Source organism: Piliocolobus tephrosceles, chromosome 21 (genome assembly GCF_002776525.5).
Source record: "Piliocolobus tephrosceles isolate RC106 chromosome 21, ASM277652v3, whole genome shotgun sequence".
NCBI classification, from domain to species: domain Eukaryota; kingdom Metazoa; phylum Chordata; class Mammalia; order Primates; family Cercopithecidae; genus Piliocolobus; species Piliocolobus tephrosceles.
The window spans coordinates 33081184-33095174 of record NC_045454.1 but is presented as its reverse complement, the minus strand read 5'-3'; the positions used below and the strand labels follow the sequence as shown (position 1 = coordinate 33095174).

Sequence of the window (13991 nt, the reverse complement as noted above, 5' to 3'; positions counted from 1 at the left end):
CAAAAAAAAAAAAAAAAAAAAAAAAAAGAGAGAAACACATTGGGGGGAGTTTTTTCTTGCTCACTTAACCCATCCCATATCGAATCTGAGTATTCCTTCAATATGCTCTCAATTTCTTGCTTTCTCTCAATATGATCTTCCACAGACTAGTAACTGTTTTTCTCTCCAGGGCCTTGGGTGTTTCAGAATCTCTGTTGGTGCCTTGTGTCTGTGAGTGAGGTGGGCTGTCACGATGACGACTTGTGGAGCAACTCCGTCCGGACTTCATGCTGGGCATCCAGGAGTGCTTTTTCCATGTCATCGTTATCAGTAGAAACTGAAGCTGGAGGCTGGGCGTGGTGGCTCATGACTGTAGTCCCAGCAGTTTGGGAGGCCAAGGCAGGAGGATCACTTGAGATCAGGAGTTTGAAACTAGTCTGACCAACATGACAAAACCCTGTCTCTACTAAAAATACAAATAATTAGCCAGGCGTGGTGGCGGGTACCTGTAGTCCCAGCTACTGGAGAGGCTGAGGGAGGAGAATCCCTTGAACCCAGGAGGTGGAGGTTGCAGTGGGCTGAGATCATGTCACTGCACTTTAGTCTGGGCGACAGAGCGAGACTCTGTCTCAAAAAAAAAAAAAAAAACCCCAGAAACTTAGGCTGGAACACCACTTTCATTTCCATTATTGTGAAAATATAATTCTAACCAGGAGTGCTTCAGGCACTCCTCCTGCAGCCCAGGGCTCTGCTCTGTGGCATGGTGCTGGAGCACAGATGCAGCAGTGAGGGTCTGTGTGGGTTGCAGGCTGTAGCCTAAACTTCACGGGCAGGAGCACCATGGCCCAGCACTCTGAGTCAGGAACCATTGATTTAATATATAAATAACCAAGAACATAGATCCCTCTTCCACAGTTTCTTTTTTCTTTTTTTGAGACGGAGTCTCCCTCTGTCACCCAGGCTGGAGTGCAATGGCGTGATCTCGGCTCATCGCAACCTCCACCTCCCGGGTTCAAGCGATTGTCCTGCCTCAGCCTCCCAAGTAGGTGGGACTACAGGCACCCGCCACAACGTCTGGCTAATTTTTTGTATTTTTAGTAGAGATGGGGTTTCATCACGTTGGCCAGGCTTGTCTCGAACTCCTGATCTCAGGTGATCTGCCCACCTCGGCCTCCCAAAGTGCTGGAATTACAGTATTGAGCCACCACACCTGGCACCACAGTTTCTATAGAGAAGTAAAACTCTACCTTCACCAGGTACCTGAATTTCGCTCCAAGTTGCAAAACCACCTCCTGTCATGAAGATGTGGGAAATTTATCTTTTATAGAATATAATCAACTGACCTCTCCAATTCCCAGGTGGATTTAGGATAAACTACGACAAGTGAGTGCTGTCACGTCTTCTTCTTGAGGTCTAATTATGACAATGTTTTTCTGTCTTCGCAATCTCTTAGCAAATTGCCTGCAATTAATGTCACATTCTGGCTTAATTGTATAATCATACAGTTTTTGCTTTCCGTTCTGCCACTGTGGAGAGTTTTTCTGGGGTTGGAGATGATTGTGCTTTTAATTACATTTTCAAAACACTGTCTGAAAAGACCAGGTATGATATAAACATATAAGGTACCCATCAGACTTCACCCTAGAGGGTCTTTCCCTCTTGGGCTTCCAGTCACAACCCGCAATTGTGCAAACCCCAAATTTGCAGGCAAAATGGTCTGTCTGCCTATTTGTGTTCTATAGTCCCTTGTAGAGCAGTCAGATCAGATTTCTACAAAAATAACTTGGCCGGGCGCGGTGGCTCAAGCCTGTAATCCCAGCACTTTGGGAGGCCGAGACGGGCGGATCGCAAGGTCAGGAGATCGAGACTATCCTGGCTAACATGGTGAAACCCCGTCTCTACTAAAAAAATACAAAAAACTAGCCGGGCGAGGTGGCGGGCGCCTGTAGTCCCAGCTACTCGGGAGGCTGAGGCAGGAGAATGGCATGAACCCAGGAGGTGGAGCTTGCAGTGAGCTGAGATCCAGCCACGGCACTCCAGCCTGGGTGACAGAGCGAGACTCCGTCTCGGAAAAAAAAAAAAAAAAACAACTTTACAGGGCAGCAATCAACCATTCCACCTCTTTCAATGTCTCTGGCATCTTCAGATCTGAAATGAATTCAGCGACAATTAGGGCCTAGAAACCCTGTCAGGGTTACACATATGCATTGAATAGACCTAAGAATTTAAAATGTTCTTTTCCTGCTCCTGCACAAATGCCTGCGAATGTGCAGAGGGCACCTGCTGCTTTCCCACACCTCTGAAACCTAAATCTGAAACCCCAAATTTGAATCCAGACCCTGGGATTTTAAAAGTAAAAGAGCTTTTATCTGAGGGATTCAAGTTCTGTTAGTTATCGGGCCCAGAGAGACATTAAAATGAATCTAGAATTATGTCCTATTTCTCCTGTGAGCAATGTATTCATCTCTTGAAACTGCTTGTTACTGCCACACGTAGCTATAAATTAATCTAATAATGTCACACAGGACACTATAGCCCACACCTTCTAGCTTAACCCTGTATAGCCAATCACTAATCAATGTTATTCCTGTAAACTAATGAGAATCCTTGATAAAGAACTTTGTATCAGCCCACTTTCTGTTCCCCCTTTTTACCTTTAAAAATCTACCTCTTGGCTGGGCACGGTGGCTCACGCCTATAATCCAAGCACTTTGGGAGGCTGAGGTGGGTGGATCACTTGAGGTCAGGAGTTCGAGACCAGCCTGGCCAACATGGCGAAACCCCGCCTCTACTAAAAATACAAAAAAAACTAGCCGGGCATGCCCGTAACCCCAGCCACTCAGGAGACTGAGGCAGGAGAATTGCTTGAACCAAGGATTCAGTTTGCAGTGAGCCGAGATCATGCCACTGCACTCCAGCATGGGTGACAAAGTGAGACTGTCTCCAAAAAAAAAAAAAAAAAAAAATCCGCTTCTCACTGCTGCTATTCAAGGTGTATATTCAAGCCAACTTGAATCTATGCTTCTGGGTTGCTGTTCTTGCTATTCTCAAATGTGGCACATATGAACTCTCTACTTATATTAATTTTACCTCTTTTTTTTTTTTTTTGGTTGACATATCATTTCTAATGCGTTAAAGGAATCTCCATGACAGGATCTCTCCTCTGGTTTTGCGCAGCATGCTATAACACCCGATAATGTACAGCCAGGTTGATGTCACTAGAAAATACATATAAGCACTGGCTTCTGGGACTTATGAGACAGGGCCTGACTTAGGATTGAGAATGTACAGAAAGCCCATAGGAAGCATCTTCTGCATCATGGCAGGTCAGCACCAACATCTTAGAGCCCCACCCTTCAAAGTGTGGTCCTTGAAAATTTCCAGATCTTGTCCTCTGACCTGCTACAGTTGTGTGAGAGGCTGCTTCTGTTTTATATAATGGAGCCTTCTCCTTTATTCTTTCTATCTAGGCTTCTTACATACCATGACTAGTTCTCACCATCAAGTGTATGACCTGCAAGAATAAAAATGTTCTTTGTGACTGGGCACAGTGGCTCATGCCTGTAATCTCAGGACTTTGGGAGGCTGAGGCGGGAGGATCGCTTGAGGCCAGGAGTTTGAGACCAGCTGGGGCAACATGGCGAAACCCTGTATCTACTAAAAATCCAAAAAATTCACCAGGTGTGGTGGCACGTGCCTGTGGTCCCAGCTAGTTGGAAGGCTGAGGCAGAATCGCCTGAACCCAGGAGGCGAGGTTGCAGTGAGCCGGGATCACGCCACTCACTGCACTCCAGCCTGGGTGATAGAGTGAGACTCTGTCTCAAAAATAAATAAATAAATAAAGTTCTCTTTGTGTCACATCAATGTGGAAAGGTGTAGATACCTAAGATCTCTCTTAGGGATGGTGTCGGGTCCTCAGATATTAGCGAAGGGGGAATGTGTATTGTTTAGGTTCCATCTGGATGTTCCATCAGCTCTATGCAGAAACAGGATTTTTAAAATGCACGTTTAAAGAGGATGGCACTACTTGCCCAGAATAACTCAGAAGGTTCTGGAAAAGAGAATAGATAAGACTTGCTCTCTAAAATGCTGAGGAAAGACTATTCAAATACATTATTAGCGGTTATAAAACCTGGGAGATATCTGTAGCTTGAACTTTGCATAAAGGTGTTTCTTTATGCTTAGATTAAGGTTATAATTTACTTTTTGTTGCCAATAATATCATAGCACTGATGATGTGTCCACCCATGTGTGTTGATACTGCACATCAATTTGTTCTCTTGTTCATGTTAATTTCTTCTTTTTTTTTTTTTTTTGAGATGGAGTCTCGCTCTGTCGCCCAGGTTTGAGTGCAGTGGCACAGTCTCAGCTCACTGCAACCTCTGCCTCCCACGTTCAAGCAATTCTCCCGAGTAGCTGGGATTACAGGTGCGTGCCACCATGCCCAGCTAATTTTTTCTATTTTTAGTAGAGATGGGGTTTCACCGTGTTAGCCAGGATGGTCTCAATCCCTTGACCTCGTGATCTACCCGCCTCAGCCTCCCAAAGTGCTGGGATTACAGGCGTGAGCCACCATGCCCAGCCCAGTTCATGTTAATTTCAATCACTAAGTTAAGGCTGTCTGTGACAGGTTTTTTTAAACTATCAAGTTAATTATTTTTGTCTTTATTATTCATAAGTACTTTGGGAGATTTACTGACTGATGTACATAAACCATCACATTTAATCTGCAAACTCCCCTTTCTTTTTAGATTCTCTTTGCTTAAAGCTTGCTTTGGAAAATGAAGGCTCATCTTTGTTTACTAGTCAGATAAACTGGGGCTCAACCACTTGCTCTGTTTGAGAAAATATTCTTGATTCAGACGCATTGGTATCACTGGCTAGCTTGTTAGAAATTCAGAAACTAAGGCTTCACCTGAGATCACCTGAATCAGACTGCATTTTAACAAGATCTGTAGTTCGTTGTTATGTACATTAAAATTTGACAGATACCTTCTAACCCATCATGACTTCTCTGTATGAGTAATATTTACAACTTACTCTGTAATCTGCAGACATAAAACTCAAACTGTATATGCCTGTGTTGATGCCCTTAATTTTATACTGATTATTTAGAAAAGCGTCTACATTGGTTTTGTGGATTCTGTTTTCCTTTTAGTTTGTAGCCCAGGCAGGAGTGCAGTGTCATGATCTCGGCTCACTGTAACCTTTGCCTCCCAAGGTCAAGCGATTCTCCTCCCTCAGCCTCCTGAGTAACTGGGATTACAGGCGTGCACCACCACGCCCAGCTAATTTTTGTATTCAGCGTTTCACCATGTTGGCCAGGCTGGTCTCGAATTCCTGACCTCAGGTGATCTGCCTGCCTCAGCCTGCCAAAGTGATGGGATTAGAGGCGTGAGCCACCAAACCTGGCCACGTGGATTCTATTTTCTTTCCTCAGTATTAGATAATACATCAGAGAATATTTTTGTTAAAAATACCCATTGAATAATTCCAGTAACTGATATAAGTCACAGCAATTCTCTTTTCACATGGAGTCAAGAACTGCCCATTCACAGTTGGTCACTATGTTTTGTTTTGTCTTGTTTTTCAGGAGCTGTTGACATTCAGGGATGTGACCATAGAATTCTCTTTGGAGGAGTGGGAGTTTCTGAAACCTGCTCAGCAGAATTTGTACAGGAGGCCGGGCGCGGTGGCTCAAGCTTGTAATCCCAGCACTTTGGGAGGCCGAGACGGGCGGATCACGAGGTCAGGAGATCGAGACCATCCTGGTTAACACGGTGAAACCCCGTCTCTACTAAAAATACAAAAACTAGCCGGGCGAGGTGGCGGGCGCCTGTAGTCCCAGCTACTCCGGAGGCTGAGGTAGGAGAATGGCATAAACCCGGGAGGCAGAGCTTGCAGTGAGCTGAGATCCGGCCACTGCACTCCAGTCCGGGCGACAGAGTGAGACTCCGCCTCAAAAAAAAAAAAAAAAAAAAAAAAGAATTTGTACAGGAAAGTGATGCTAGAGAACTACAGAAACCTGGTCTCTCTGGGTGAGAAGAACTTCAATACACAATTCCTATTTCACACTAAAGATTTTACTTTCTTCCTCGGTAGAACGTTTGGTGGGGATTTCTGCTTTATGTAAATGAGTTTTAGATCTCTGCTTTCAAGGAAAACTTGGGGATTTGTTGGGATAGGGAAGAAGATTTCCAAGAAGTTTTATGTTTACATTAACTTTCTTCTGCCTTGAGGTGATGGGCATTTTTCACTCTAGTTTAGTGGTAATTCTTTTTGTTTGTTTTTATTTTTATTTTTTGAGACAGAGTCTAGCTCTGTTGCCCAGGCTTCAGTGCAGTGGTACAGTCCAGCTCACTGCAGCCTCCACGTCCTGGGTTCAAGTGATTCTCCTGTTTTAGCCTCCTGAGTATCTGGGACTACAGGTACCCACCACCACACCCAGCTAATTTTTGTATTTTTAGTAAAGAGGAGGTTTTACTAGGTTGGCCAGGCTGGTCTCCAACTCCTGACCTCAAGTGATCCACCCTCTTTGGCCTCCCAAAGTGTTGGGATTACTAGTGTGAACTACCATAGCCAGCCTTTAGTGGTCATTCTTGGAATTCCATTATAAAAATGCCTTTATAAAATATTATTGACCAGATCTTAAAATCCAACTTCTACCACCAATTTTTGATTAAGTAGTATTGGGTAGGGAAGCTAAAGACCCAAAAATATAAAATATTCTAAACTTTCTGTTTAGAAATATTATTTTGTTATTAATTTTCTTTTCTTTTTTTTTTTTTTTTGAGATGGAGTCTCACTCTGTTGCCAGGCTGGAGTGTAGTGGCGTGATCTCGGCTCACTGCAATCTCTGCCTCCTGGGTTCAAGCGATTCTCCTCCCTCAACCTTCCAAGTAGCTGGGATTACAAGCACGTGCCACCACACTTTGCTAGTTTTTGTATTTTTATAGAGATGGGGTTTTACCATGTTGGCCAGGATGGTCTCAATCTCCTGACCCCATGATCTGCCCGCTTCGGCCTCCCAAAATGTTGGGATTACAGGTGTGAGCCAACGCGCCCGGCCTTATTATTAATTTTCTAGAATCATCTATAATATTCTGTCTTCTCTACAGAGCACAACACTAGCTTGGTAATTGGAGAATCCCAGCAAGCATCACATTACTTTTTTCTAATAAAACAGGTCTGACTGTTTCTAAGCCAGAACTGATTAGCTGTCTGGAGCAAAGACAGGAGCCCTGGAATGTGGAGAGACATGAGACCATAGCTAAACCCTCAGGTAGGTTGGATGAATGAAACACATGCCACAGGTGAAAGCTCCAAAGGCCAAGGGGGAGGACGGGCTTCAAAAGTTATTTGAGAAGTTCTGCTTCAATGGAGATGATTTTGAGGAGCATGGTTGTTTTTTCTTGCTCTCACATAGAGGCATCTTCTGTCTAATGCTCCTAAATTCTCTAAAAAGTAACCTTCCTTTGAGCCAAAGTCCTCTTCATGGCTTATAACAGACTTTATTATCTGACTGCCCTTTCATTGTCTCAGGGGCCACAGGAATATATGTGTATTTTTGAGGAACTCTATGTTAAACTATTTTTTTTTTTTTTTTTTTTTTTTTTTTTTTTTTTTTTGAGACGGAGTCTTGCTCTGTCGCCCGAGCTGGAGTGCAGTGGCCAGATCTCAGCTCACTGCAAGCTCCGCCTCCCGGGTTTTAGGCCATTCTCCTGCCTCAGCCTCCGGAGTAGCTGGGACTACAGGCGCCCGCCACCTCGCCCGGCTAGTTTTTTTTTGTATTTTTAGTAGAGACGGGGTTTCACCGTGTTAGCCAGGATGGTCTCGATCTCCTGACCTCGTGATCCGCCCGTCTCGGCCTCCCAAAGTGCTGGGATTACAGGCTTGAGCCACCGCGCCCGGCCTCTTTTTTTTCTTTTGAGAGAGAGATTTTCGCTCTTGTTTCCCAGGCTGGAGTGCAATGGCACAATCTTGGCTTACCATGACCTCCGCCTCCTGGGTTCAAGTGATTCTCCTGCCTCAGCCTCCCAAGTAGCTGGGATTACATGCGCCACCATGCCCAGCTAATTTTGTATTTTTAGTAGAGATGGGGTTTCTCCAAGTTGTTGAGGCTGGTCTTGAACTCCCGACCTCAGGTGATCCACCCACCTCGGCCTCCCAAAGTGGTGGAATTACGGGCATGAGCCACAACGCCTGGCCTTTAAACTATTTTTTTAAGATTTTTGTTTTGTTTTGTTTTGTTTTGGTTTGGTTTGGGTTTTGGTTGTTGTTTGCATTATGTCTGAAATGTGTGAGAGTATTAGTGTTAACCATATTTGGTTTCAAAATCCCATTAACACCACAAAGAGATGTGGTCTGTTTTCTGCTTTATGATTTCTTATGGAAGTTTCTTTCTTTTTTTTTTTTAAATAAATGTTTTTGTTTGTTTGTTTTGCAACGGAGGTTCACTCTGTCACCCAGGCTGGAGTGCATGGCGCCATCTTGGCTCACTGCAACCTCTGCCTTCTGGGTTCAAGCGACTCTCCCACCTAAGCCACCCAAGTAGCTGGGATTACAGGTGTGCACCACCACGCCCAGCTACCTTTGTATTTTAGTAGAGACAGGGTTTCACCATGTTGGCCAGGTTGGTCTAGAACTCCTGACCTCAGGTGATCCACCCGCCTGGGTCTCCCAAAGTGCTGGAATTACAGGCGTGAGCCACCGTGCCCAGCCCCTTACAGAATTTTCAAATGTGATTCTACAGAAATTCCTATTCAGTAATTTTTTTATAATGCTAAGCATCTCCCTAAATATCAGAAAATCTAATATTATTTTATTTCTACATTTTATATTTTTAGTGTGAACTAAAATTGGTAATTTAAACTTTATTTTCGGCCGGGCGCGGTGGCTCAAGCCTGTAATCCCAGCACTTTGGGAGGCCGAGACGGGCGGATCACGAGGTCAGGAGATCGAGACCATCCTGGCCTACACGGTGAAACCCCGTCTCTATTAAAAAAAAATACAAAAAACTAGCCGGGCGGGCGAGATGGCGGGCGCCTGTAGTCCCAGCTACTCGGGAGGCTGAGGCAGGAGAATGGCGTAAACCCGGGAGGCGGAGCTTGCAGTGAGCCAAGATTGCGCCACTGCACTCCAGCCTGGGCGACAGAGCGAGACTCTGTCTCAAAAAAAAAAAAAAAAAAAAAAAAAAAAAAAATAAACTTTATTTTCCCAGCGTCTTCAATTGTACTAGTTGAGATGTGTACACATACACACACAAATATACCCACACATATACGTGTGTGGACCATGTGGTTACTTTCCACAAATTAAAAGTATGTAACTATTTATTATGTAAAATGTAATGATATTATATGTGTAAACATTGTGAAATGATTAATACAGTTAATGAATGCATCTGTTACCTCACAGAGTTATTTGGTTTTTTTTTTTTTCTTTTTTGAGACGAGTCTCACTCTGTCACACAGACTGGAGTGCAGTGGTGGGATCTCGGCTCACTGCAACCTCCACCTCCCAGGTTCAAGTGATTCTTGTGCCTCAGCCTCTCAAGTAGCTGGAATTATAGGCTGGTCTCAAACTCCTGGCCTCATGTGATCCACCCTCCTTGGCCTCCCAAAGTGCTGGAATTAGAGGCATGAGCCACCATGCAGCGTTTTCTTTTGTAGTGAGAACACTGAAGGTTTGCTGTCTTACTAAAATGTTAAGCATATGGAGCATGTTCGTCCAACTCGTGTCCTGCTGGCTGCATGCAGCCCAGGATGGCTTTGAACGTGGCCAAACACAAATTTTTCTTAAAACATGAGAATTTTGAAAGCTAATCAGCTATGATTAGTGTTAGTGTATTTTATGCGTGGCCCAGGACAATTCTTCTTCCAGTGTGGCCCAGGGAAGCCAAAAGACTGGTACCCCTGATACAGAGCATTATGATTAACTATAGCCATGATGCTATGCATTAGATCCGCAAAACTTATTCGTTTCATGACTGGCAGTATGCACTCATTGAACATCTTCCCATTTTCCCTACTTCCAGACTGGGTCAGCCAGCTTTGTACTCTCTGTTTCTATGAGTTCATCCTTTGTATATTACACATAGAGGTGAGATCGTGCATTATTTTTCTTTCTGTGTCTGGCTTATTTCACTTAGTGTAATGTCTTCCAGGTCCATGCATGTCGTTGAAATGTTGGCAGCATTTCATGATTTTTTATGGCTGGATAATACTGTATTGTGTATATATGCCATATTTTCTTTATCCAGTCAGTGTCCACAAACATTTAGGTTGTTTTCAGGTCTTGGCAATTGTGAAATGAACATGGAGATGCAAAAATTAGTGATTTTATTTCCTTTGGTTACATACACAGAAGTGGGATTGCTGGATTATGTGGAATTTTTTAAAATTTAATTAATTTATTTATTTTTGAGATGGAGTCTCACCCTGTCACCCAGGCTGGAGTGCAGTGGCACGATCTCAGCTCATTGCAACCTCCGCCTCCCGGGTTCAAACGATTCTGCTGCCTCAGCTTCCTGAGTAGCTTGGATTACAGGCGCCTGTCACCACACTCAGTTAATTTTTGTATTTTTAGTAGAGACAGGGTTTCACCATGTTGGCCAGGCTGGTCTCAAACTCCTGACCTCGTGATCTGCCCGCCTCAGCCTCCCAGAGTGCTGGTATTACAGGTGTGAGCCACCGTGCTTGGCCTATTTTTATTTTTTAAAGAACATCCATACTGGTTTTCATAATGACTCTCCCAATTTACAACACACCAACAATGTACAAGATTGTTTTCATCACACATTTGTCAACGCTTGTTATCTCTTTTTAAAAATGTTTTTATGCTTAAAATTTCTTTTTTTTTTTTTTTTTAACAGAGAAGGGGGTCTCACTGTGTTGCCAGGGCTGGCCTTGAACTCCTTTGCTCAGGCAGTCCTCTTACCTCGGATTCCCAAAATGCTGGGATTACAGGCATGAGCCACCATACCCAGCCCTATTCTTTTTGCATAATTTGTGGGATATGAGTGCAACCTTGTTACACAGATAGATTTCATGGTGGTGAAGTCAGTACTTTTAGGGTATCCATCACCCAAAAAATATATGTGTGGCTTGATAATAGCCATCCTAACAAATGTGAAGTGATATTTTATCATCGTTTTGGTTCGCACCTGCCTGATGACTGGTGATGTTGAGGTCCTTTTCTCATACCTGTTCGCTCTTTGTCTTCACTGGAAAAATATCTATCCATTTAGTCTGTTTTTCAATTTAGTTCTTATTATCATTCTTATTATTGTTTTTGCCTTTGATTTGTATGAATTCCTTATATATTCTGGATATTAACTTCTTATCAGATGCATGGCTTGCAAATTTTTTTTTCATCCTGTAAGTTTCCTTGTTTTATTTTCTTTGCTGTGCAGAAAGATTTCAGTTTGATGCAGTCCCACTTATTTATGTTTGCTTTTGTTTCTGTGCTTTGGGTGTCATACCCCAAAAAATAACTGCGAAGAACAGTATCAAATAGGATTCTCCATGTTTGCTGGATTATATAGTAATTCCATTTTTAATTTTTTGAGAAACCTTCATAGTATGTTTTTTTTTTTTTTTTTTTTTTTTTTTTGAGGCGGAGTCTCGCTCTGTCGCCCGGACTGGAGTGCAGTGGCCGGATCTCAGCTCACTGCAAGCTCTGCCTCCCGGGTTTATGCCATTCTCCTGCCTCAGCCTCCGGAGTAGCTGGGTCTACAGGCGCCCGCCACCTCGCCCGGCTAGTTTTTTTTTGTATTTTTAGTAGAGACGGGGTTTCACCGTGTTAGCCAGGATGGTCTCGATCTCCTGACCTCGTGATCCGCCCGTCTCGGCCTCCCAAAGTGCTGGGATTACAGGCTTGAGCCACCGCACCCGGCCCATAGTATGTTTTTTACAGTAGCTGCATCATTTTTCCTACCAGTGGCTCAAAAGGCCTCTCAATTTTCCATATCTGTAACAATTATTTTTGGGGGGGTGGTTACATTTCTTAATGGCTCTCCTAATGGGTTTGAGGTAATATTTTACTGTGATTTTTACTTTGCATTGGTCTAAAAGTTAGTAATCTTGAGCATCCTTTCAAGTGCTTATAAGCCATTTATGTATCTTCTTTGGAGAGATGCCAGTTCAATTGTTTGTCCATTTCTTAAGCAAGCTACTCACTTTTTATTGCTGAGTTTTAGACATTGTTTATATATTATGAAAATTAACTCCCATCAAATATGTGATTTTCAAATATTTCACCCATTTCTTAGGCAGCATTTTCACCCCACTAAATTTTTCCTTTGATGTGCAGAAATTTTGAAGTTTGATGTAGTCCCATTTCTCTATTATTTTTTCCTTATGCATTTGATTTCATATCTAAGAAAATGACATCAAATTCTTTGTCTTTTGTAACAAGAAATTAGTGCCAAGTCCAATGTCATATTTTCCCCCATATATTTATCTAGGAAGTTTATTATACTTTTATGTTCAAGTATTTAATCCATTTTAAATACTGTTTTTATATGGTGCATGTAACGGAAGGGCTCAACTTAATTTTTTTCATGTAAATACTCAGTTTTTCAACATCATTTGTTAAAAAAATTATTTTCTTCCCCATTGTGTGGCCATAGCAATCTTATATAAGGCCATTGATTACGTACACACGTGCTTAATTTTGAGCTCTCTATTTTGTTTTATCATCCATTTATTTTTCTTTGTGCTAATACCACATTATTTGTATCTTTATAGCTTTGGGTAATGTGTTATAAAACCAGGAAGTGTAATACCTCTTTGTTGTTCTTTTTAAAGGGTGTTTTGCTAGTTATAACTCCTAAAAGAATTTGAGAATCTTAAATATATTTCTGCAAAAAAAAACTACCATGAAGATCTTGGTATTACATTGAATTTGTATGTGGCTGTGCATGTTGACATCTTAACAAAATGAAATTATCTGATCCTTGAGCAAGAATATGTTTGAGTGGGTTTAATTTCCACATATTTTGGATTTACAGTTTTACTTCTGCTTCTGCTTTCTAGTTTCATTCCATTTTGGTCAGAAAATATACACTGTATGATTTCAGTCTCCTTAAATTTATTAAGACTTGTTTTGCGTCCGAACAGAATGCTGTGTGTGTGATTGAGAATATTATGTATTCTGCTGCTTTTAACTGGAACGTTCTGTATATGTCTCTTAGGTCTAATTGGTGTGTAACGTTTAAGTTTTTTATTTTCTTATTAATCTATCTGATTTTTTTATATTCATGATTGAGAATGAGGCCTTGAAGTCTATAATTATTGTGCTGCTGTGTATTTGTTTCTTAACTTCTGTCAATATTTGTTTTATATGTTTGAGAGTGCTAATGTTATACTTATATAACAGTTATATGTGTTATAGATTCCTGGTAAATGGATCCATTTTGCCATTATATAATACCAATCTTTATCTTTTGTAACAGTTTTTTACTTAAAGTGGATTTTGTCTAACTATGGCCACCCCACCCACTCGTGCTTACTGTTTGAATGGAATATATTTTTGTGTCCTGTCACTTTCAGTCTGTTTGTCTCCTTAAAACTAAAGTGAGTCCCCTAAAGACGCACATTGTAAGATTTTATTTTTAACTCATTCAGCTATTTTACTTTTTTAAGGGGTTCAATCTGTTCATATTTAAAATAATACCAGAAAGAAATAAAATTACTAGTAGTGTTTTGTTTTCGATTACTTTCTGTGCTTGTCATAAATATGTTTTCCCTCATTTCCTCTCTTACTGCCTTTGTTTTTGTTTTGTTAATTTTGTAGTGGCATACTTTGATTCCTTTTTCATCTTCTTTTGCATATCTTTTATAGGTCTTTTTGTGATCACCTTGAAAAATGAGAGTTTATGAAACATAACAGTATGCTTAAATCCCATGACATCTTGACTGCAATTGAATATAAAACTATACTTTTTTACATCCTTTGTTATTAATGTCACACATTATATCGTTTCGTATTGTGTATCAAGAGATTTACGC

The 13991-nt window shown here is 41.8% G+C and overlaps 1 protein-coding gene across 8 annotated transcripts in view; it reads left to right on the top strand.

Annotated features, from left to right (window-relative positions):
* ZNF682 (zinc finger protein 682) overlaps window positions 1-13991 on the top strand; it is a 42085-nt gene that overhangs the window by 6394 nt on the left and 21700 nt on the right. For 3 of the 8 annotated variants that reach the window (XM_031934908.1, XM_026448202.2, XM_026448198.2), the window contains exons 2-3: window positions 5573-5727; window positions 7166-7261. Coding sequence is in view for 1 of the 8 variants with exons in the window: in XM_026448197.2 (XP_026303982.1) it covers window positions 5573-5658; window positions 5977-6017; window positions 7166-7261 (223 nt within the window). In the remaining 7 variants the exon portion in view is untranslated. Of the gene's footprint in view, window positions 1-5572; window positions 5728-5812; window positions 5845-5976; window positions 6018-7165; window positions 7262-13991 lie in introns of those variants that run through there. The other 5 variants (XM_026448203.2, XM_026448199.2, XM_026448197.2 and 2 more) reach the window with 4 other exon arrangements.